Here is a 26,771-nt window from a genome sequence, read left to right on the forward strand (position 1 = left end):
AAAATGCGAATTTAGTTTTAGTGATTTAATGTGAGGAATATTACACATACTTGTCATCACATGGAGAAAAAACCTTTAGGTGTCCTACATAAACATCTGACTGTTATTTTCCAATGAATAAAAAAATTCTTAAAGGACTACTGTTTTATTGTTTGTATCATTTTTAAATGTGATATTGCCATTCCGAATAAAGTTAACAGCCAACTGGTGAGTTACATCAACAGCCCATTTTTACTAGCACCTGGTGGGTGTTAATTTTGGACTGTGTGTGCACTGAATGCAAATGACTGTCTGCAGTATTCATTATTACGCAGTTGCACACAGCGCTGGCAGGCAATAATAAGCGCAGGCAGATTCTGAGCTGTGATGGCTTTATTTTTTTATTGTAGTATGACCTGATTGAAAGATCATCATGATGGACTGTGAACTGCTGTCTTTGTCTGACTCCTGTGTGACTCACTTGCTCTTCTGTCTCCACCACGTCTCCAGTCGGGTGTCTTAGTACTCAGAATGTGTGTGTGTGAGTTTGTGAGGACCACTGATGTTAAGCAGGACTGACGCGAGGCAGTCAGCCAGTCTCCTTTAACACACACACACACACACACACACACACACACACACACACACACACACACACACACACACACACACACACACAGCTTCTTCTGTGGAACTCTGCAACTCCTGCCTTCATATTGACATTTGGATATTTTTGCTTTAGTTTCTTTTTCCTGAAACAATCTCTCATTTTTCCATTTGATGTTTCATATTTTTTTTCCCCAGAGAAAAACTGTTGCTTGGAGGTTGCTCTTTCAAATATTTCCAGTCAAGAGTTTGGAGACCTACTAATTTTTTTGTATTATTATAATTTAAATAATACACTCATATACAACATATTTAGGCCCAAATTTAAACGGTCACGAAGTGGAGAATCAAAATGTTCTTGATATTTACACATATAAGAGGTTAATCTACGATAAAAACATACTGCAAGTTTCAAAACTCATAACTAACTCCACAGTTTAAAATATGAATTATTCTTTTCTACCCTTCTGAGAAACCCAGATTGAAATCAGGTGAATCGTAATTTAAACTTGTGTCTGTCCATCAGTTACAAAAGTGATACTGCTGTTGGATAAAGATGTCGAGTAAGACCATCAGAATCAGACTTTGTTCTGCCAATGGATTTAAAAAAAAAACTGCACCTCCAAAAAGTTTGCATAGTATTCCAAAAGATCCGAGCATTACAAATGCATGGCTGAAGTTTATTTTTAATGACGTGCCTGAATGACTGAAAAGTTTTCATTTGTTCTGCACATTTCACAACAAACTGTTTGAAATATTCTCAACCTGCTGTGGGTTTTCTTTTTTATTATTGAAAGATATGGCAATGCCAAGCATTTTGTCTTCAGAGGCATCACAGTTAAGTACATTTATTTTATATATCTTAGTGTGTTTGTAATAAACATCACACCAATGTTTAACTCTATTAAGACACCAAGCATATCATTGTTTGAGTGTAGCTAAAAAATCATTACATACCCAGATCAGAAAAATTTGCTTTAATTTGTTTTAATTTGTTTATTATATGAGTTGAATATATTATATTATAGTTTGTTACCATTGCTCTTATTAACTCTTCAAACAATGTGTAGCTAGTGTTTTACTGTTGTTGTTTTTTTAGAAATGTATTAACAGTATCCGCATAAAGATAATGTCAGCATGTGATTTGCGGCATGCACAGAGACAAAGGACTTTCTAAACACAAACATTCTTTATTCACAAACTAAACACTCAGGAGATTACTGCAGATAGGAATAAGTAACCTGATCCATATATAAGGCAAACAAGAACCGACAAGGGACTGTACTAAACAAAAGAAAGGAACAAAACACAACCCTCTACAATGCGAGTAAATCACTTGCATATGCAAACAAATTTCATGCTAGGTGCCTAAAAAATGTCTTTAATTAGCTAATGATTAGTAAATTGTACAATTTCACTCGCCTGTGATTGAGTTAGAGGTAAATAAGTTCAGCGCAGATATAATTTAATTGCCTGCTGAAATTATACCTTTACACACCATTGTTTGGCTTGATAGCGCCCTCTGTCACTTTCTCTCTCTCACATGCCTTCAACATGAGAGAAAGAGAGAGACATGTCAAGAGAATTGATCTAAAGATAACAGAACATAGCGGTGACACTACATTCCCCTCCCAGAAGGCATGTCCACATGCCATAAACAGCCCAACAATAGAGGGAGGATGGGAGTCTTGGTGGTTGACGTGGTTGAGCTGGCGGAGGACGGAACCCCGGGGAAGCCGGTGGAGGATAAGCCCACGGCAGAGCCAACTAAGGGAGGAGCCAGGGTGAGACCTTGGTGGATGGTCTGGACGGAACCTGGGGACTGACTGACGGAAAGTCCATGGTGAAACCAGTGTGAAGATGGACCAAGGCGGAGCCAGAGGAACAAGGAAGCCCATGGGGGCCCAAGTGATGACAGACCATGGTGAAACCAAGGGAGTACGAAGCTAAGGCGGATCCAACGGGCTGACAGGCCTAGGTGGAGTCACAGGCTCGGAGGCCCAGGTGCACATCACAGGGCGGAGCTGGGGATCAGGAAGCCCAAGGTGGAGCTGAACATAGCCAGCAGAGAGGGCAGAGCTGAGGAGCTGTAAGGCACCAGTGGGGACGGCAGACTCAGGGGACTGGATGGAGCCAGCAGAGAAAACAGAACCAACGGAGTAGGAAGGTCTCCGGACGGAACTGGATCATCCAGGTAGCCGAAGAGACAGGTAGAGGAGGACAAAGTTTGAGGGTGGGGACAAGTGTGGGACCTGGATCCGTGGACCACTAATTGACGAGCCAATGATACAGGCTCGGGAATGGACTGGGATGGACCTGACAGTAGGCTCTGACCTTAAGATGGACATGGTGGCCAGTTTTGGCTCTGGGAAGAACATGGTGGTTGGCTCTGGCTCCACAGGGTGAGTTGGCTCTAGCGCGGTGTCTTACTCTCTGGTTCAGTGGCAGAAGTGAGGCTGACAGGCTCTTCCTTCTTGACCTCAAAGACGGTGAAGTGAGAACCACAGCACTAGAGTACCCACTTCACGTATTCAGGGAAGGTCCGTTGAGGACCTGCTCCCCGCATGTGTGCCTTGGATGCTTGTTAAGGCTGCTATGGTAGAACAAACAGAGGGGGCGGTTGGGATAGAGTGTGAGGCACGTCTAAAAAAATACCTCAAGTGGTCCATGACTAAACGATCTCTTAAGCAATAAGGAGGAGGTGAACTGCTGGTAAGTCCATTTTTTTCTTCTTTTTCTCTTTTTTGAAGATTCTTCTGTCAGCGTATGGTGTGCACTGCATACAGAGAAGAGTTTCTAAACAGAAGAAACAAGTTTCTTTTTCTTAAACTAAACACTCAGGAGATCACTGGAGACAGGAAAATTTGAACCACACATAAAGCAAATGAGAACTGAATGTTAAAGGAGGCCATAATGGACAGAGGCCAATGGGCAAATTTGGCCTGGATGTCGGGGTTACACCCCTACTCTTTTCGAAGGACATCCTGGGATTTTTAACAACCACAGAGAGTCAGGACCTTGGTGTAACGTCTCATCCGAAGGACGGTGCTTTTTGACAGTATAGTATCCCCATCACTATACTAGGGTGTTATGACCCACGTAGACCACAGGGTGAGCACCCCTGCTGGCCTCACTAACACCTCTTCCAGCAGCAACCTAGTTTTCCCAGGAGGTCTCCCATCTAGGTACTAACCAGGCTCAGCCCTGTTTAGCTTCACTGGGCAACCAGTCTTGGGAAGATGTCCAATTGTCACATTACAATTATTCTAATTCTCATTATTAAGCGTGATGATATGGTAAATGGATGATATATTTTTAACAGTGGATTCAGGAGACTGCAGCCGTGGGAATAAGCAATCTTTTTTCGTCCATAAAGGAAGAAAATTTTCCTCTGATGACTCATTGAACTGAAAGTTTGAAGAACAGTACTTTTCCACTTAATCGCTCATTCTGGATGTCTCATCTTCCCATTCTGTGAAGTCCACTGCTTTTTCGCTTGTCCACTGTCATGATCAGCTACAACAGGGATATTAGACTTGTTAACGCTTAGGTATAATGCAAGATAAATCAACATTTTTAGTGATTTACAGTAAATCTGGGAAAGAGAAAAGTGGCAACCTTGAGAGAAGCATCTTCTCATCAAGCAGGCTAGATGTGCAAGCACGGAGAAGGACTATGTAGATCTCCAAATTGGGCTCACAGTGTCTCTTAAGTTTGAAAAACCAGAGCAACACCATGTGAATTGTTGGGTATCTTTCTCCTTCCAGCTTGTTAATGGCTAATTTGAAGAGAGTGAGGAATTCAACCAGGTGCATGAGCTGGTCTTTGTCTTCCAGTAGCTGTCTGATGTCACTATACTGTTTTAGTATAGATTCCAGCATGTCGACTTTACTGTTTCATCGAACTTCACATTCTTGAATAACAGTTTGCGCTAAACTTGCAATAGCCCCTGTTCTCTTCAGAAATGTCACCAGGATTTTGCACTTATCTAACATTTCTGCCAATTCTTTGATGCCTTCTGGTGCATTCGTCTCACTGAATATGTGTCTCAACACTGTGTTCAGTGTGTGTACGGCAGAGATGGGCTCTCGAGTTAGAGGCTCGGGCTCGAGTCGCACTCGAGTCGCATTTTAACAGACTTCAGACTCGGACTCGGACTCGACCTGAAATGACTTCAGACGACTCGGCACAACGGAATATTTTAAAAACGACTCAAGTCTTTTACCCTTAACTACTGATATAATAAATAAAGAATTTGTGTTGTGTTTAAGTGGTTTTATAATATCTGAGTCACATATATTTCCTTATGTGTCGTGGTAGATTGGACTCTTGTCATAGAATTTGATTACGTATGTCCGAAACGTCATAATAAGAGTCCCATGAAACATGGGAGCCACCGTGGCTCTTCTTTCGTTTGGGTTTATTATCACATCAGATCAGATCAGCTAGACGCACAGAATGTGGGAAAACAATTAAAGACACCGGAACAACATCATCAAATTTTATGAGACATCGCATCCACAAAGTTTAGTCACATAAACTCACACAACTAGCTATTATACTGTGGTGTAGCTGCATGGCTCATTTGAATTGCCAGCCTGTTAAAATATAAACAAAAAAAATTTAGACTTTAAACCTAGCACTACGTTTTATCAATCTTTTCGTATTATTTGCAGCTTTTCTATTTCTTAATGTGTGTCCATAAGAGAGAGAGATAGAAAGAGATGTTAATCCATTTATTACTTAAAGCTCATATTTTAACATATCACAATCAGCATGTGTAGAGTTTTCAACTGACATTCTTAAAGATTCCGAAGTTTGATACTTTCTGATAATGTCATCACTAACAACTAAGCTGTGTAACAAACTGCTGTATAACAAACCGTGACTCACTGGCGCTATCTTGTGTCCACTTAGCGACTGTATTGGAAATGTCTACTCGTGTTGCCAGGATGACTGTTTTGTACATTGTAATGGATTATAAAGTAACAAACTGGATGTACATTATCCCTTACATCATAGGACCTTAATTTCAAATAAAACAGATTATAGAAAGATCATATAATTTTGTCTATATAATACAACTAGGATAAAAATATATGATTTGATTATGAGCAATTTTTTTTTTTTTTTTTAATGACTCGAGACTCGACTCGGACTCGTGACAAAAGACTCCAGACTTGACTCAGACTCCAGTGATAAAGACTTCAGACTTGACTCGGACTCCAGCTTAAAGACTTCAGACTTGACTCGGACTCCAGATAAAAGACTCGTGAACATCTCTGGTGTGCGGAGCACAGGACCCAGTGGTAGGTCCGAAGTGCAGCCTTTATGTTCGGACCCTGGTTACTGACAAAAACAATTTGTCTGCTGATTTTGTCATGGATATTGTCATTGTTTTGTTTGTTTGTTTGTTTTTTGTCAAACTGTCAAATTCCACTGTTGCCAGAATGCGCCTCTTTTCAGATGCCACTTCTCGTTGATGCAGTGACATGTAAGGACTGTATATGCCCTCTTGTTAAATGTGTCTGTCCACATATCTGTGGTAACAGCAATCCCACTGTATTCTATAACTTTCTGGATAACCTCTGACAGTTTTTGTACTAGCTCTCTTCTTCTTCTTCTTCTCTATTAGAATTCCGGCAGTGTAGACACTGCTAAGTGTATTACTGCCCTCCTCAGGTCAAAGTTTGAACTAAATTGTCATATACAATATGCTAGTGCAAGTATATAACAATGGGTTCAAACTTTGACCTGTGGAGGGCAGTAATACACTTAGCAGTGTCTACACTGCTGGAATTCTAATAGAGAAGAAGAAGAGGAGAGCTGGTTCAAGATGAGCATTTATGTTTAAAACATATATAATTTTTTTTTTTTTTTTTAGAAAATGAGCAATGGTTTCTCTAGATAAGACCCTTATTCCTCGTCTGGGATCGTGTAGAACGCTTTGAAGCTGCAATGAAACTGTAATTTTGACCTTCAACTGTTTGGAGGCCATTGAAGTCCACTATATGGAGAAAAATCCTGGAATGTTTTCATTAAAAACCTTAATTTCTTTTCAACTGAAGAGAGAAGGACATGGACATCTTGGATGACATGGGGGTGAGTAAATTATAAGGAAATTTTAATTTGAAAGTGAACTAATCCTTTAACCATAATAGATATTTGGTTATGTTGAATATGTCATATGAATATGACAAAGTGTTCACACTAAGCATGAAAGTTGCAAACAAAATAAATGTTTAACTGTTGGCAAATGAATAAGAAACAATGTAATTTCTTAAACCTACTTAAGCTGCAGCGTCTTTTGTAATAAGACAAGTAATAATAGTAATTTTAAAACTATATACCGAAAATGAAGCAGTTAAGCAAGCAAAAGTAATTACCACACTGAACCAGACTGTAACAATTTTTGTGATTGCATTGTTTCACTTTCTTCTGTGGTTTGTCTCGGGCTCAAAAATATGTGGCTCTCTCACAACGCTTGCCATCTCGAGCATCAAAACACACTACATGCTATAAAGGAGGGTGTGGATACGCTGCAATGAAGTTAGGGTGTTGGGTGTTTTTCACAGATAAAATGATCATTTTTACAAATATTGGATCTTTTTTGGTGCAAAAATCTTGGCAAACTTTATAAACTAACCTTGAGAAACATAATATAAAAATCTGAATCTGCATTTCATGACCCCTTTAAAATGTATGAATTTGATTTGTATACAAAATTTCCATCCATTTGGATTACACATTTTTAATAAACTAAAAAAAAATTTGTCAGTCATACATACAGTAAATGAAACAGGTATGGTTTATGTAGTACTAATTGAATATTCCTTGTTCTGCAGCTAGCCATATTTTATCCATCTTCTTATATGTTTAATTTTTTTCACAATGAACAGAATAATGCTGATTCTCATCAATTTGAATAAATGCATTTTGAAAATTAGATTATTTAAATAAAATTAAATACATACAAATAGTTAATAATAAACTATTATTTTCTTATGCCTGACAAATATGCATCACATTACATTTATTGGTTTGTTTATGTTAAAACGGTGTAATCTAAATGAATGGAAATGTTATATGCAGTTCAAAAATATAAATTTGAAATTAGGCCTAAATATTTTAAATCTAAAGCTTGAAGCTAAAGTCACTATTTGCACCATACGTGGCAAATATTTGAGCCAGTCTGTATCTTCTACATGAACGCCCTCCATGATACTCTTCTATTTGTGTCCCTTAGCCAAACAGAACAGCACCACACCGTATGTGTATGTATGTATGTGTGTGTCTAGTCCAGAGCTCTGTGATCTTCAAAAGCTTCTACAACATTAGGGATTAGCATGAACACTAGGTTTTGTTCACTGTTTTGCCTCCTGTCGTTTTTGATTTATCAGCTGCCGAGTCTCAGTGGTTGTGCTCGGGTGACTGCAGCCAGCGGCTCATAGAACAACTGTTAGTTGAGCACTAACACTAACTAGAGTTGCTGTACATCAAGTGGCCATGCAATATAGCACCAACATATTTTATCATACAAAAGAAAACAAAAGTGCCCTTAAAATGCTAATATTACCTGCTTATGTTAACTGTATCAACATACAAAAATATTAATATGACAGAGTACATGGGGAATTGAAAATTTTGGTTTCAAAATATCTCTTGAATTTCATGCTCTCTACAGCTAATCTATTTGTGGTAATTTTACTTGTTTTTTCTTTTTCTTTTTTTTTTTTCTGTGTTTTTCCCTTGCACGGTTGATGATTTTTAGTTCCTTAATATTTTTGTGAAAACCAAGATACTTTTTTTTTTTTTTGTTCAGGATTCTTTGATGAATAGATATTTAGGATTTATTTATACGAATAGGATTTATTTAAAATATAAATATGTTGTAACATTATAACTGTCAATCAACTCTTCTAATCAATTTAATGTGTTCATGCTAAACAAAATTAATAACTAAAGGCTCCTAACCATTTAACAGTATTCTGTGTCTCCTTATCTTGCTGTCCTAACTCTGCATGATTATAAGGTTAGTTGCATTTTAATATCTGCATTTAGCTTTGTTTTTGTGACCCTATTAGAATTAACATGTAACCCATTTTTGGGTGACGACCCACAAACTGAAAACCACATAAACATGTCAATACGCATGTATATTTGTGTTAAAAACTGGCAAGCCACTTCCAAAACAGCAAATGCAGTAAGATAGGGGTTTTACGTGTTCACACTTGCTTTGTTTGACAAAAACACTCCACACAGTTGTTGAAGACACATTCCATTTGTCATAAAGCATTTTAAGTTTTCTAAAAATGCAGAGTAATAAAGCAACTTCTCCTGCTGGCATCTGGCTTAATAAAGGCTTCATCAAATCATGTATTATCAGGTATAAAGACCCTTAGAGACTCACACAAAGAACTCCAATCATACCCAAAGAGCCATTTCTCCCAATTACAGTTCCAAGGAAAAGACAGCCTGTGTTTTTGGAGAAGAAAAAAAAAAGCACAGATTGCTCGGGTTTTCAAAAGTCTAAAGTAGAAAAAGTCTAAAGTGTCTAAAGTAGATGACAATGCTGAATTTGGGATCAAAAATACTCATAGTTCTGTTTTGTTACACACTTGCAGAAACTTGCTGAAAGGTTTGGTTTCAACAGAAATCAATGATCAACTTCAGTCTTCACATAACAGGGTTTTAACAGCAGATTCACATGACAAACTTTGGTTTTCTTTTTCTGACCTGGTGTCTCAATAAAATAATTTAAGTCAGACATATGATGAATGACAGTATATGGATCCACAAGCCTAGCCTGAAATGGTGAGGCCATGATTGGCAAAAGTACCATTAGCTAGTCTCCTAGCTGGAAAGTAGGAACGTCCACCTGTTGGTCAAACAAATGTTTTATTTTATCTTGTGCATGACTAAGATGGATTTTAGCTAGATGACAATAAAGAATGTTGAGACATTTCACAAAATATCTTAAATTTACATTTACGCATTTGGCAGATGCTGTTATCCAATGACTTCCACTGAATTTAAGGTACACATTGTATAAGTTCTTGCTTTCCCTGGGAATCGAACCCATGACCTTCGCGTTACTAGTCAAGTCAAGTCACCTTTATTTTTATTGCACTTTATACAATACAGTGATAGCATGAAAATGTTTCAATGATGCAAACAGAGTTTATTTAGGGAAGCAGCGAGGCTGGTGGCGTGAGTGCTAATGAGTGTCACATCGGTCTCGAGTCTCTCAGAGGAGCTCCGGAAGGATAAAAGGAGGAGTGACAACAGTGCAAGACAAGAGAGGACCAGGCCTGGACTATTTATGTTCTGTTTATTATGTTTATATGCTGTAGTCATTTGTGAGGGGTTGCCGCTTTATTTTCGTTTTGTTTTTTTATTTCATGACTAAAGTTATGTTTAACGTTCGGCAGTTCCCACCTCCTTTTATCCTTCTGGAGCTCCTCTGTGAGATTTGAGACCAGTGTGGCATGCAGTTGACACTCATTAGCACTTGCGCCACCGGCCTCACTCCATTCCCACAGCTCTCGGCACCGCCCTGCTTACCCACAAACAGCTCTGCAGAAAACAGTGATGTCATCGCCCAGCTCAATTCAGTTCAGTACGAGTGCCATGCTCTACCGTTCAAGCTATAGGAAGGCAGAAGTTCCACAGAAGAAAGAAAGTCATACAGGTTTGACTAAAGGCAGGGTTTGACATTAACACCCACCAACCCACCAAATGCAGGTGGATTTCAGCAGTGGCATGTAACATAGTCACTACATTTTATATATAGCCTAAATATACATTTTTCAATTGTAGTCTTTTTTAAAAAGGCATCTGAAACAATAAACTAAGTGCAATGTTGTCAAAAATATTGATTTTCGATATATATATATATATATATATATATATCGATACTGAAATAACTGAAACGCTTCTAATACTAGTTTTGCGCAGAATAGATACACAAAACCAGCTGCGCTTTCTCTCTCTCTCATCAACAGCGAGATGACATCTCCCCTCACTCGTTTCATTTGATCCAGATAAATATTGTTGGTTTTAGGGCATGAATTTGGCATGCAATTGCTCATATTGGGCATAGTTTTACTCATTTATGCAGATTTTGTGCTCACACCCAAAGTACATGAAAATAAAGCCGCCTGTGGGATTTTGAGGTGAGAACCAGACTCCCAGGTCCCTCTACTGTCGCACAGTAAAAATACCCTGGCACTGACTGGACCCATTGTGTGACCTTTTGTTCACTTCAGTATAGTATGACTTCAGATCAATTTTCAACAACCCAAACCATCAGGGACAAAGCCCAAAATCAGTCAAAGCCTCCTGTCTATCTGATCAGAAGAACCAATGCTAGTATGGAGCTGACGCATGCACAGATCAGATTTACACTTGCAAACTGCAGAATGGCAGTTTGCAAAACAGAATGGCATCTGCAAAACTTATTTTGCACAGCACACATCAAAAAACAAATTAACCATGACATTCATGTTTTGTGTCTCTTCTTAAATATCTTTTGTGCTTTATTATCATCAATATCTTCAGAATAGACTCTGAGAAAAATGAACAACAGTTCTGAAACTGCTGATAAACTCATCTTCTCTGCCACTCTTTGATGAGTCATCCAACTTTTATGCAAAGGAAATGTTTAAGTATTCACTTCCTGATGCAAACAGCGATTAAACGCAATGAAATATGAGTCACAAAGACTGTTTCCCAGTAAAATGAATAAGTGCCCAATTAAAACAGTCTGAAACAGAATCAGAGTGACACAGAAACCTGTTCCTGAAAAGCTGCAGCTAAGGCCCAAAGTATACTTCGTTTTTTATGTGTGCAGTGTGCGTGACATAGATTTCTTCATCTGCATAGTACACACATACAGAAATGGACAAGCTCAAAAAGTTTTAGACCGCATTTATGCCTGTATTTAGCATCGTCCACTTGTCAAGTCAAGTCACCTTTATTTATATAGCGCATTTTACAATGCAGATTGTGTCAAAGCAGCTTTACAGTGATAACAGGAAAATAATTTTAGCTCTAGAAGAAAATGGTGTCACTGTCTTGCTTCAGTATTGATTAATTCCATTGTATAAATCATTAGTTATTCATTTAATTCATTTATCTATACAGCAGCTCTGGAGAAAACAGTGATGTCATTGTCCAGCTCAGTTTAATTCGCATACAATGGTGTCAATGCAGGCAGATCAAAAACATTGTTGAATATAAAGTGACCCCAACTAACCAAGCCAGAGGCGACAGCAGCAAGGAACTCAAACTCCATCAGGTGACAAAAATGGAGAAAAATTGTGATCAGATCGACCAAAACACATCTTAATACCAGGTGCAAACAGGGCCCAAGATGCTTGTTGGCATCTTATCTCAGGGATCACCATCCAAAACGCAACATATGTCATCTCAAAACATAACCATTTCTTGCCTCTTTTCCTGCAGAAATTCCAAGCTAACAGTTTTGCAAACTTTGCCATTCCATCACTGATGGTGCAGACACATGGTCTGTGTAGACACAAGGAGATGTTTGATATGCAGCATCTAGATCAGTGTGAGAGGAAAGTGGTCATATGTTCTGCCTGCAGGAGCAGGAGTCGAGCCGAGTGGATGAAGGAGCTCTTAAACTGGGCCATCTCTGATGTGTATCCAGGAAAGGCAGGGGTCTGATAGGAGTTGGGCCGTAGGGAGTGTTCACGACAGAGGCACATCTGGGAGGTTATCTGGGTGGAATCAAGCCACACTGGATTTGGGTCCAATGATCACGCGCCACAGTGGGGTTTTTATTTTTTTCTATTTTTTTTTTTTCTTCTCTATATACAGCTACACTGGAGGCAACATCAAGATCAGAAAGTTGCAGCTCTTCATATGACTTCTAGAAAAAGCTTCCAAAGCGCTGTCTGCGCCACTGCGTTTTAAGCAATGGCATATGTTAATAGAACGAAACCATTTTCAGCTTGGAGTGTTTATTGTGTTCATTCCATTTAAAATAAATGCATCTCAAAGGCCTGATGCCACATTCAGTATGTCTGTCATCACTCTATTACTTTTTATATCAAACATCCAGTGAGCTCAGACAGTACAGAATGTCTGTATTTACAAGAAATCTTGTATTAGGTGTAATGGCTACACAGGGACATGATTCAAGCAGTTTTTAAATGGCATGTAATGCGATCACAGAAAGTTTACAAAGATGTCTTACCTTCACTGGAAGATCCAGACAAGTCGATAATGACATAGACCTTTCCCTCTGGCTCCAAGTCTATCTGTAAGGACCATCCAAAAAAACAAAAAAGAAAGAAAAAATGTTTTAGCAGAAGAGTAGAGGAACATCTTTAATAATCTTCACTGGCCTTTGTACTCAGTGCAGTATTTGTAAGTGCCAACTTAATGCATGTGATCTAAAATAAACACATTTTATCAAAAAGCAGACTGTATTTTAACAATAATGAGTGTTATAATTTCTCCCAATCATTTTGGGCAGACACTCACAAATAGGAAAAACAAACAATTTATCACAAAGAATCTGGTAACACTTTACAATAAGGTCTCATTTGTTAACATTATTTAATGTATTAACTAACATGAACTAACAATGCGCAATATATTTTTTACTAATCTTTCTTAATGTTAGTTAATAAAAATCCAGCTGTTCATTGTTTGTTCATGTTAGTTCACAGTGCATTAACTAATTAACAAAAACAACATTTGATTAAATGATTAAATTAACTAAGATTAATAAATTGTTAATTCTAGTTCATGCAGAAACCTTATTGTAAAGCGTTACGAAGAATCTAACTATATTAGCAGTACCAGAATGTTGTTGTTTTTTAATTGTTATTATACAATCTTTATTGCGAAAGTTGTATATGCCATATTGTATATAAATATTTTTATCAGTTTATTACTAAAATAATTTTCTTAACAAAATACATTCGTTTTGTCTAAAATGCTGGTGTTTCAAAAAATTGGACTAATCCACCATGTTGTAAATGTGTGTGTTCCATGCCCATTTGAAGTCAATTTTGAAAGCCAAATAGCCAAAATTAAAGGTTCAGTCATCATTTACTCTCAAGAAGCTTTAAACCCATTTGAATTTTTCCAGTGGAACACAAAAAAAAGATATTATCAAAATGTCAAAGCTGCTTTTTTCTATACAACAAATGCATGATGATCACACGCTGTTAAGTTCAGATGTAATTCTGTTGTATTAAAAATATGTCAATGCGCCTACTATACATACAATAAATTAGTGACTGTGACTTCACGCTTCATTAGGTTTGCACACCACCTGCAAAAGCCTTACTTATCAGTAATGATACTAATGGAAATAAACAAGCACACATGGTCAAGATTAGCTGAATAAATGCTGAGTATGTGGCACCAGCAGAGGAAACAGCACCGTCTCGATGTGAACATGAGCCCTGTGAGGGTTGTGCTGAGGCTGAAATGACTGATATTAGGCCCAGTTCTCCTCTCAGCAGCTAATGACAGCATAACGGCTGTTCCATCAAAACCAGATTAAAGCAGGAAATGGAAGGAGGATGTGGGGATGAGTGGAGAGATTTGTACATGCTATGAGAGTAAAGAGAGAGACAGAGAGACAGTGAGGATGTGTGTGGGAGTTGGGTTAGAGGCGAGCCGTATCATGTTAGTGCAGTCAACACAGGTTTTACACAGGATGCACCAGTGCAAAGAAAAAAACCCTGCTGCAAGCGCCCGCACACGCAAAATTCACACTTCCAAACCAAAAGTTCCAGTATTAAGGTTCAGTTGATTGCAATAGCTGAGATTCTTACATATTCACTATAAATCACATAGCTACATTATCATGGCAAAACAGATTTCATGAGACAAAACTGTTAGTTAGCAGTCAGAATGCATGTACAGTACATTACAGTTCAAAAAGTTTGGGGTCAGTAATATTATTTTCATGTTTTTGAAAGAAGTCTCATGCATATCAAGGCATTTATTTGATGAAAATACAGCAAAACAGTAATATTGTGAAATATTCTAACAATTCAAAATAACTGTTTTCTATTTTAATATAATTTAAAATGCAATTCATTCCTGGGATTGTCAGGATTTTCCGTTTTCCATTTTTCCAAGGTCCCATTTTGCCTGAGCTCTGTTTTCTACTCAGGGTACATTTACACAACAACAATGTACTAAAAGCGGAAAAGCTTTTAATTAGCGTTTTTCTCGAACAGACGGCAACATTGTCAAAACGATCCCTGTTCACACGGATCCGCGAAAACGGTTAAAACGCTGTATTATGCTGCCAGGCCAGTAGTTGGCGATGTCACTTTGTAAAGAAAAACTAGGCGCCTATAGATTGAAAACGTAATTGTCACGGTTCATGAATCCGCTGTCTCATTCTGGTGTCTGTGTGATGGTGTGGGTGTGTCACCTGATTGTTTTGTGTGGGCGTCGCCACTGATTGCTGATCAGCGGCAGCTGTGAGCAATTACCATCTGCCTATATAACGCCTTGTCTTTCGTCTCTTGTTTGTCAGATCGTTGTGCGGTGTCCGCGTGTTGTTTCCTGTGTTGCTTGTTGTGTGTTTCCCTGGACTGGACTTTGAGTCATTGCTTCCTGGTTTTCGTGTTCTCATTGGATTACTCTCTGGACTTCACTCACAGATTACTTCACGGACACTGCTCTTCGGTCACCACTCATCACGGATCTTCACCGCCCATCGATGTCCCTGTGTTACCACTCTCCTGCTGACTGTTATATGTTTTTGTGTATGTTGAATCTGACTACCTTCGGTGTGAAGCTCTATTAAAGAGATTTAACTTGCATCTGCATCCTCCCTTCATTCCGTGACAGAACGATCGGACCAACATGGATGCAGCGAGTTCAGCAGCTTTAACGGAGTTCATCAACCACAGCATCTCCCGCATGGACCAGCAGCAGGAGAGCATCACTTCCACCGGACGCGCTGTCCAAGCGCTGGTAACACAGGTGTCCGAGCTCTCCCGGGAACTTCAACAACTTCGCGCTCCCACTGCACCACCCACACCGCCTGTTCCCCCCGCGTCGCTGGAGCGACGCGATCTGCCGGAGCCCGGCCTTCCTGTGCCCCAGAGTTACGCCGGTGAGCCTGAGTTTTGCAGAGCCTTTTTGAATAAATGTTCCTTGCATTTTTCACTGCAGCCTCGCACCTTCGAACATGAGGAATCCAAGGTGGCGTTCGTCCTTACCCTCCTGACTGGGAAGGCGGCCTTATGGGGAACGGCGGTGTGGGAGAATCAAGACCCGTGCTGCACCTCGTTCCTGGCACTCTCCACGGAGATGAAGAGGGTGTTCGACCGTGCGGTTGCGGGCAAGGAGGCCGCTCGTCAGCTCACCGAACTCAAGCAGGGCAGCCGCACGGTCGCAGACTACGCCATCCAGTTCCGCACCCTCGCGGCAGAGTGCCGATGGAACGAGGAGGCGCAGTGGGATGTGTTCCTGCATGGGCTGGCCGACCGTATCCATCGCGAGATTTACGCCCTAGATCTTCCTCAAACCTTCAACGGGCTAGTCGACCTCGCTTTACGGGTGGATTCCCGTCTCCAGAGACTGAAGTCCTTGGAAGCTCCCAGCACTAGAGCGCTGGGAGCGGAGGGCCGTACGGCCAGTGTTGCTGATACGGTCGGTCCCACGTCAGATCCTGAGCCCATGCAGGTAGGGAGAGCTCGGCTTTCCCGGGAGGAGAGAGATCCCTGGCCTTATGCCTTTACTGCGGTGCATCGGGACACTTCCTCAGGTCTTGCCCAGTAAAAGACCAAGCCCGATAGTAAACTTGAGGCTACTATCGGGCAGGATCTCCGCTGAGAAGTCCTCACCATCCACCCTTCTCCCGGTAAGACTGAGATGGGCGACTCACAACGTCACCTGCGATGCACTCATTGATTCCGGGGCTGAGGGGAACTTTATGGATACCATCTTTGCACGACAGCACGAACTACCCATCTCTTCTCTCACTCACCTGATTACAGTCAACGCACTCAATGGTCTCCCTAACATCTCTCAGACTACGGATTACGTCACCCTCATCACCTCCGGTAACCACAACGAAAGGATTCAGTTCATGCTCATGGACTCACCACACGCACCTGTAGTTCTTGGACATCCCTGGCTCACTAAGCACAATCCCTGGATCGACTGGCAGCTCAACACCATCACTGAATGGAGCACTTTGTGTCACAGGTCTTGTCTTTTGTCTGCTTGTCCCACGGTGTCTGTTTCTGTGTTACAGGAGAAGGCAGCGGATTTGTCTAACGTGCCCGAGGAGTATCTGGATCTGAAGGAAGTGTTCAGTAAGTCTCGCGCTGCTTCTCTCCCTCCTCACCGTCCCTATGACTGTGCCATAGACTTAGTTCCGGGTAAGTCTCCGCTAGGGCTGCACGATTAATCGCATGCTATTCTCACGCGCATTTCGTCAGTAAAGCCGGTTCCCTGATTACCGCTAAATCGCCATCACCTGCTTTCAAATGAAGCGGCATTTAATAGACAGAGCCGTAGGTCACTGAAAAGCCACGCAATATCGCGTTCATATCGCAGATGAATCGCCTGCGATAATGAACGCGATATTGCGTGGCTTGTCCGTGAACTACGGCTCCGTCTATTAAAAGGCGCTCCGTTTAAAAACAGGTGATGGCGATTTAGCGGTAATCAGGGAACCGGCTTTACTGACGAAATGCGCGTGAGAATAGCATGCGATTAATCGTGCAGCCCTAGTCTCCGCCTAAGGGCAAATTATACTCTCTATCTGTTCCCGAGAGGGAGGCCATGGAGAAATACATTTCTGATTCTCTAGCAGCGAAGTTCATCCGCCCTTCCTCTTCTCCAGCGGGGGCGGGGTTCTTTTTTGTGGGGAAGAAGGACGGATCTCTGCGACCTTGTATTGATTACCGAGGGCTGAACAACATCACGGTAAAGAATACTTATCCTTGGCCGTTGATGTCTTCAGCCTTTGAGAGGTTGCAGGGAGCGTCCGTTTTCACTAAATTGGACTTGAGGAACGCTTATCATTTGGTCCGCATTAGGAAGGGGGATGAATGGAAGACCGCTTTTAAGACCCCCAGAGGGCACTTTGAATACTTGGTCATGCCTTTCGGGCTGTCCAACTCGCCTGCGGTCTTCCAGGCACTCGTTAATGACGTGTTGAGAGACATGGTTGATCAGTTCATATATGTCTACCTGGATGACATATTGATATTTTCGTCGTCTCTCCAGGAACATGTTCAACACGTCAGACGAGTGCTCCAGCGTCTGTTAGAGAATGGGCTTTTTGTCAAGGCGGAGAAATGCGAATTTCATGCACAGTCTGTTTCCTAGGGTACATCGTTTCGTCTGAGGGAATTCGCATGGATCCTGACAAGGTTAAGGCTGTGGTGGATTGGCCAAGTCCAGATTCCCGTAAGGCCCTACAGCGGTTTCTGGGGTTCGCCAATTTTTACCGACGTTTTATTCGCAATTTCAGCCAACTAGCCGCACCTCTGACCGCCTTGACCTCCCCCAGAACGACCTTCAGGTGGTCAGATGCAGCTGAGGCTGCATTTGCCAAACTGAAGGGCCGCTTCGTTTCGGCCCCCATTCTCATTGCCCCTGATCCTTTGCGTCAGTTCGTGGTGGAGGTCGATGCGTCAGAGGTGGGGGTAGGCGCAGTTCTATCCCAGCAGGCGCCCTCAGACGATAAGATGCATCCCTGCGCGTACTTTTCTCATCGTTTGTCTCCCGCTGAACGCAATTATGACATTGGTAACAGAGAGTTGTTGGCAGTCAAATTAGCGTTGGAAGAATGGCGTCATTGGTTGGAGGGGTCGGGGGTACCCTTCGTCGTTTGGACTGATCACAAGAACCTAGAATATATTCGATCGGCTAAAAGACTCAACTCCAGGCAGGCTCGGTGGGCACTTTTTTTCGGACGTTTTGATTTTGCTCTATCGTACCGCCCGGGCTCCAAGAACATCAAGCCCGATTCTTTATCTCGTATTTTTGATCCATCCGAGCGCCCGTCTACTCCCGAGTGTATTCTTCCTGAGACATTAGTAGTCTCCACTCTTACATGGGAGGTCGAATCGAAGGTCCTGGCGGCCTTAGAAGGGGTAATGCCTCCGCCCGGGTGCCCACCGAACCGTTTGTTTGTGCCGGAGGAGTTAAAGTCCTGCGTCATCAAGTGGGGTCATTGTTCCAACGTGGCTTATCATCCAGGGGTTAATCGAACCAGATTTTTGGTTAAGCAACGATTCTGGTGGCCTGCTATGGCTCGGGACATTCGCAGTTTTGTTTTGGCTTGCTCAGTTTGTGCCACTGGTAAGACGCCCAACCGCCCTCCAGATGGGTTACTCCAACCGCTGTCTGTCCCTTCGAGACCCTGGTCCCACATCGCTCTAGATTTTGTCACCGCCCTCCCACCCTCCCAGGGGTACACGGTCGTTTTGACCGTAGTGGACCGGTTCTCGAAGGCGACCCATTTCATTCCCTTGACCAAATTGCCCTCTGCCAAGGAGACAGCGGTTACTGTCGTAGACCACATCTTTCGGTTACATGGCCTCCCGGTAGATGTGGTGTCCGACAGGGGTCCCCAGTTTGTGTCCAAATTTTGGCAGGAGTTTTGTAGACTGCTGGGCGCGACGGCTAGTCTTTCCTCTGGGTTCCATCCCCAGACCAATGGACAGACCGAGAGAGCCAACCAAGATTTAGAGCGTATGTTGCGATGTTTGGCGTCCAAAAATCCTTCCTCCTGGAGCCAACAACTCTCTATGATTGAGTACGCACACAATTCGTTACCAGTGTCTTCTACGGGCCTCTCTCCGTTCGAATGCAGTTTAGGTTACCAGCCACCTGTGTTTCCCAGTCTGGAATCCGAAGTCGCGGTCCCCTCTGCTCACGCCTTTGTCCAGAGGTGCCACCGCACTTGGAACAGAGCCCGCGAGACTCTGTTGCAAGTGAGGGCGCGCACCAAGGCTAAGACTGATCACCACCGGTCAAAGCCTCCCGTATACGTCGTGGGTCAAAAAGTGTGGCTTTCTACCAAGAACATTCTGCTCCGTTCCGTTGCCAATAAGTTAGCTCCCAAATTCATTGGCCCGTTTCCTGTCACTAAAATTATTAGCCCAGTGGCAGTCCGACTCAAATTGCCTCCGGCGTACAGGAGGATTCATCCCGCCTTCCATGTTTCCAAAATTAAGCCTGTTTTTCACTCACATCTTAATCCGCCTACTCCGGTTCCCCCACCGCCGCGGCTCGTAGACGGGGAACCAACCTATTCGGTTAATCGCATTCTGGACTCGAGGCGGAGGGGACGTGGATTCCAGTACTTGGTGGACTGGGAAGGTTACGGTCCGGAGGAGAGAAGTTGGGTTCCTGCTAGAGACATCCTGGATCACTCCCTTATCGATGATTACAATCGACAGGTAAGGAGTTCTGGGAACGCCGTGAGGCGTTCCTAGGAGAGGGGGTACTGTCACGGTTCATGAATCCGCTGTCTCATTCTGGTGTCTGTGTGATGGTGTGGGTGTGTCACCTGATTGTTTTGTGTGGGCGTTGCCGCTGATTGTTGATCAGCGGCAGCTGTGAGCAATTACCATCTGCCTATATAACGCCTTGTCTTTCGTCTCTTGTTTGTCAGATCGTTGTGCGGTGTCCGCGTGTTGTTTCCTGTGTTGCTTGTTGTGTGTTTCCCTGGACTGGACTTTGAGTCATTGCTTCCTGGTTTTCGTGTTCTCATTGGATTACTCTCTGGACTTCACTCACGGATTACTTCACGGACACTGCTCTTCGGTCACCACTCATCACGGATCTTCACCGCCCATCGACGTCCCTGTGTTACCACTCTCCTGCTGACTATTATATGTTTTTGTGTATGTTGAATCTGACTACCTTCGGTGTGAAGCTCTATTAAAGAGATTTAACTTGCATCTGCATCCTCCCTTCATTCCGTGACAGTAATATGCATGCGCATGACGTCACCATTTTCACAAATGTGCATTTTTTGTAGTTTACATCGAGACAATAACGGTATCGTTTCCAGGCCCCCAAAACACTGTTGTCGTGTAAATGAATGGCCAAAATGCATAAATTTTTTTTCATTTTTCATTCTTGTAAACGGACCCTTAATATGAGACCATAAAAACACATGCATAAAACTCAAATCATCAAAATGTTTTAAGTCATTTTAAATGGAGATATAATGTCACGCCGCAGGACATTTCTGCTTCCCAAAAGTATTTCATATCAACTACCCAAAAGCTTTGCAGAATTGATGAATATTGAAATCAAACTTTAATTTTTCAAAGCATAATGTGTCTTTGAAAGCCCTGAGGCTGCTGTGGGGTTTCTTCACTCCTTGCATAATGAAGGATGAATGAATCAGGATTTTACAAAATCCATACTTGAGGCTCTCCAGAACATTCATGCAGTGATTTACTGGTCTGTGGAATTCTTCCTATAGTGACATGTATGTTATCCCAAATGACCTTGTGAACTTCTCTCTTCCTCCCACTTCCTGTGATGTCATTCTGAAGCTGATCTCTGAATGTTCTCTGTCTTGCAGGTGTGACGACACACCAAATATAGCAGCTAGCTGTAGCAGGAAAGGAGTGTGAGTGAATGTTTAAGTCTGGAAATATTGTGTGCATGTTTTTGCACATATGTGTCTATGTTCACGCAAGTACACTAGGGCGTGGAAGTAAATATTTGCATTTAGATCGGTCTGTAGTGTGCTGCTGAGTAAATGGGACATCTGCACATCATATACATGCAGGTCAAGAAATATAGGCTTGTTCATAAATAAGAAGCAAGTGTTGAATTTTTAGATGCATGAGAGCTATAAGTGATCAGATAAACAGATATTATACACGTTTTAAAGATGAAAAACTTATTAGTTATTTCTTTCATTCAAAATTAAGATAGATACCTATACAAATTATTTTCAATTATTTCACTGCTTTGGTTGAAAATGTCTTGATTTATTTAATTGGTAATCAGTTTATACCAATATAGTTTCAAACTTCTTTCTTGTGATGAGCACAAAAAAAAAAACTTCCATTTTTGTTCATACACTGTAAAAAATTGTAAAAATGCTATGAAAAAACTGTTGATACAGCAAGGAAAAACCATAAAAGATCTAACCCGACATTAATTTTACAGTAAAATACTGTTAAATGTACAGTTTTTAGAAGTAAAAAAAGAAAAAATCAACTTATAATTACAGTGAAAAACTGTAAACTGACATCCCCAGAATTCCATTCATGACACTTCACATTTGAAGATATTTTGTTTAAATAATTTTAATAATTAATGTTTTATACTGTAAAATTTACATGTTGTTCTGTAAATATTTTTACATTTTTAATTTATTTTTTATAGATTCTGGCAACCACAGCTGCCTTTTTTTTACTCTTTTTCTATTTTTTTACAGTGTTATTCACTTATAATCTTATTGTCCACTGAGCAGCTTTTGTGTTCAACAGAAGAAAGGAAGTTGTACAGGTTCGGAATGACAGTGAATAAATGATGAGAGAAAGCTCATTTTTAGCCAAACTACTCCTTAAATAACTTTATGAATTTAGGAAATAATTTGTGACATTGATTGTGGCTGTTTTTACCCAACAATTTAAGGTTTCATTTGCATCTATTTGGGTGATCTTAATGTTGGTTCCATCAAATATATTCAACAGAGAAACCGTGCCAACTCCAGTCTGTCCTACTGCAGTAATGACAGTAGAGAAGAACTGTGAGGTGGAGACATGACGTGTCTGTTTGACACCATCCAGATGTTCCCTTATTACATATACAGTATACAGGTAATATTTTTTAAGTAGTATACAAATGTAAACAATTCTATCAGCTTATTTTTGACACACAGTGATGAGCACACACACACACACGCCAAAATGAAATTACTCAGCTAGATTCAATTCAGGCACTTTCATCTCATCTTCCTCCACACAGCCACATACAGTATGTTTAGGTACATAAACTCCTAGAAAATCTGTTGTTTCAATCATTTCTCCTAGACAGCAAAGTGACTGAACAGAGAGAAAATTTTGACTTTTTAAATTTCCTGTTTCTCTGAAATGACCCCAGAAATGTCATATGCTTGCTCTAGAGCTGCAGAAGCGTCTCAAATTGCATTCAAATTTACCAAGAAACCAAAGTATCAATCAAAAGTCAGAGATCTCAAAATGAACTTTTCATTGTAATAGGTTTATACCTTTTCTGACCCACTTAGGTAGGACTTAAGTACATCTTTATATAATTTCATAATTACTTACAATTGTTTTTGAAATATGGTTAAAGTGTATAAAGTTCTATTGAAACTTGTATGTAATGCATTTAAATCTATTTGTTGTTATATTAGGTTGCAATTTAGTTAATATAAAATATATTAACTCTAAATGTAATATTGAATAGCACACTACAGTTAAAATTATAATGAAGTACTTTACATGTGATTTAGTATTTTAGTCAACACATAAAAATAAGTGTACTTTAAAAAGCACAACAAAAGATTATTAAAACACAAGGATTTAAAATGTACTTTAAGTAAAGTTTTTTTAAATATAATTTTAACCCTCTACAGCACGCATTATGATAAATCTATAAAAAAAATATTTGACTCTTTTTCTTTTCTTAGAATGGCTTAACTTAAAGTGCTGTAAAAAAAAAAAAATTGGAAAAAGTACTTATTTTAAGGTACTTTATGATATGTTGCCATATGGCAACAACATACAATAGTGGAAATAACTTAGAATAAGTGTAAGTGTATATAGTTGATATTTTTCCTCAGAAATGTTGTTTGTATTGAATCAATTGGTGCTATTATAAGCTTTAGCAGTAATTATAAACAACACCTTATACTTATTTTCCAACATCTTGTGCTTTTCCTTTCTCTTTTGCTGAATAATGCTTTATATTCTTTAAATTTCATTACATTTTTCATGAATATCATTTAAATTGCAAATGTAGACAGTTAAAAACAAATCTAATACTGTTCATCATGTATCATAAAACATTGACATAAAACCAAAAACATTGCAGTTCAAAATTCAACATTACGCAATCTTATGAGAGGAAGGTTATGAACATGAACCCCCCATAATCCTTGAAACGTCACCTTTTTTCTGTACGAAACTTCAAAAAGCATTTTTTTCAGAGGTGAGACACATGTATACATCACATTTGGTGCACTTCACCCTAACAATACACTTACAGCCACTTTCACCTGCCTTTTTGAGACACCATGGTAGGCCAGTGGTTGGTCTGGGCCAGTAGTACTGGCTGTGATGGCAGGTCTCTGATGTTGATTTAATCCATAATATAAATGTCATGGCAGTCCTTAACATACGACTAATCAACATTATATCACTAGCATTAATGTTTTTATTATTATAGCTTAACAGACTGCAGCTAACTTTTGCTAGCTAGCTAACCTATTATAATAATGGCATTCCATTATTGTGCAGTGTTGCCACATGGCAACACAGACATTTTCTCGATTTACCAAAAACTAATTTCATAAAAACTTTTTTGAGTGGTGAATATGTCATCATACCTTACCTGAGATGATGTTAACATTTTTTTTGTGAATGTGACATGGGCGGGTCCTTGTTTGTTACTGACGTTTTAGTTTGCTTTCAGCAACTACCGACAAGAGACAGCAGTCTGTCAGAAATCGCGTCACAGAAAAAAATTGCATGTGATGTGACTTAACCAAAGCACATCATTGGCTAAACTAAGGTCTTCTCTTACCAAAAAAAACAAAACTAGAATGTTCTCTTAAAGAGACGGTGGCAAGGAAATGAACACAAAGAGTATGCGGTAGAGGGTTAAGATTTGAAGTACATTACAAGTGTACATTAAATACAATTAAGCTGACTTCTTTTTCAAAAGGGATTACAGTCTCTCTCTCTTTCTCTCTGTTTGTGTGTGTGTGTGTGTGTGTGTGTGTGTGTGTGTGTGTGTGTGTGTGTGTGTGTGTGTGTGTGTGTGTGTGTGTGTGTGGACTGATAGTGGACAACAGAAGAAAAAAGGATGTTTATTTCATCTCTGTCAATCATTAAAGGTGCCCTAGAACCAGTTTTTACAAGATGTAATATAAGTCTAAGGTGTCCCCTGAATGTGAAGTTTCAGCTCAAAATACCCCATAGATTTTTTTTTATACATTTTTTTACCTGCAATTAACTTCAATTTTTGACTCTAGGGCACCTTTAATAAAAAGACAGCTGGAGGAACAGTCACTTTGGCCTTGGCCCTAGACACGCAACCTCTGACCATGTGTCATCTCGATCTACTCCCTCCAGCTCTCAGAGCCTTCTTATTTAAAAATAAATATCACACTTAAATGTGAAGTATATGTTATACTTATATAATGCTGAGCAATGGCATACAGGCAGGGAAATACATTTTTGCAAACCAACAAACTCTGAATGTATCACTGTTGTGTAGGGGTGTGCAATATACAGTTGCAAGAAAAAGTAAGTGAACCATTTGCACAATCTGTGAAAATGTGAATAATTTTAACAAAATAAGAGAGATCAAGCAAAATGCATGTTATTTTTTATTTAGTAATGTCCTAAATAAGATATTTTACATAAAAGATGTTTATATATAGTCGACAAGAAAAAAAAAAAAAGCTGAATTTATTCAAATGACCCTGTTCAAAAGTATGTGAACCATTGGTTCTTAATACTGTGTGTGGTTACCTGGATGATCTATGACTGTTTTTTTTGTTTGGTGATGGTTGTTCATGAGTCTCTTGTTTGTTCTGAGAAGTTAAACTGAGCTCTGTTCTTCAGAAAAATCCTCCAGATCCTGCAGATTATTCAGTTTTCAAGCACTTGAAATTTGCATATTGCATATTTGAACCCTTTCCAGCAGTGACTGTATGATTTTGAGATCCATTTTTTCATACTGCGGATAATTGAGGGACTCAAACACAACTATTAAAAAAGGTTCTAACATTCACTGATGCTCCAGAAGGAAACACGATGCATTAAGAGTCTGGGGGTGAAAATTTTTGAACAGGATGAAGATGTCTGTTTTTCTTATTTTGTTGAAATATCTTTTTTTTTTTTTATTTATTTAGTACTGCCCTTCAGAAGCAACAGAAGATACTTGCATGTTTCCCGGAAGAAAAATTAAGTATAATTTACCTTGATCTTCAAATTCAAAAATTTTCACCCCCCGGCTCTTAATGCATTGTGTTTCCTTCTGGAGCATCAGTGAATGTTTTAAAAAATTTTAATAGCTGTGTTTGAGTCCCTCAGTTGTCCACAGTGTGAAAAAATGGATCTCAAAATCATACAGTCACTGCTGGAAAGGGTTCAAATATGCAAAAGATGCTTGAAAACTGAAGAATCTGCAGGAGCTGGAGGATTTTTCTGAAGAACAGAGCTCAGTTTAACTGCTCAGAACAAACAAGGGACTCATGAACAACCATCACAAAACAAAAAGAACAGTCATAGATCATCCAGGTAACCACACACAGTATGAAGAATCAATGGTTCACATACTTTTGAACGGGGTCATTTTAATAAATTCAGCTTGTTTTTTTCTTGTCGACTATATATAAACATCTTTTATGTAAAATATCTTACTCAGGACAGTACTAAATAAAAAAATAACATGCATTTTGTATGATCTCTCTTATTTTGTTAAAATTATTCACATTTTTGCTTGCAATTGTATATCATCTACAATAATATTGTAATTGTTATTGTTGTTAAAACAAACAAAAACAGGCCTAGAGAGTCCAAGCATGCACTGCGTAATATCTAGTAGGTTAGTCTATTAAAATATAGTTAGAATGCCCCCAAAATTCAAGATATGGGGGCAAAAAATGTCCCTGTATGAATATATACATATATATATATATATTTATATAATATGATATAGTTCAGCAATTTCACATGAAGAGTGCTGTTTTTTCCCGAATATCAGCACAATTGCAAATGTGTAAAAACATTTCAATAAATAGGTTAATATTAAGTGACTTATATTTTAGACACAATTTTTCTTGTTTTTGCTCTATTTCGCTACGAAAATAGTTCCAATCAAAGCCACAGCAGAACTGTTTTGCATCTCCGAGCAACAGACAGCTGTGCTTTGTTACTGAATGAATCAGTTGTTTTGAACAAATCAGTTGAATGAATGATTCAATGATTTGT

The 26,771-nt window shown here is 39.9% G+C and overlaps 1 protein-coding gene across 2 annotated transcripts in view; it reads right to left on the minus strand.

Annotated features, from left to right (window-relative positions):
- Positions 1–26,771, minus strand: part of prkceb (protein kinase C, epsilon b) — a 135,285-nt gene that overhangs the window by 84,952 nt on the left and 23,562 nt on the right. For both annotated transcript variants that reach the window (XM_048205602.1, XM_048205604.1), the window contains exon 2: positions 12,809–12,872. In XM_048205602.1, coding sequence (XP_048061559.1) covers positions 12,809–12,872 — 64 coding nt within the window. The remainder of the gene's footprint in view (positions 1–12,808; positions 12,873–26,771) is intronic.

Source organism: Megalobrama amblycephala, linkage group LG10 (genome assembly GCF_018812025.1).
Source record: "Megalobrama amblycephala isolate DHTTF-2021 linkage group LG10, ASM1881202v1, whole genome shotgun sequence".
NCBI classification, from domain to species: domain Eukaryota; kingdom Metazoa; phylum Chordata; class Actinopteri; order Cypriniformes; family Xenocyprididae; genus Megalobrama; species Megalobrama amblycephala.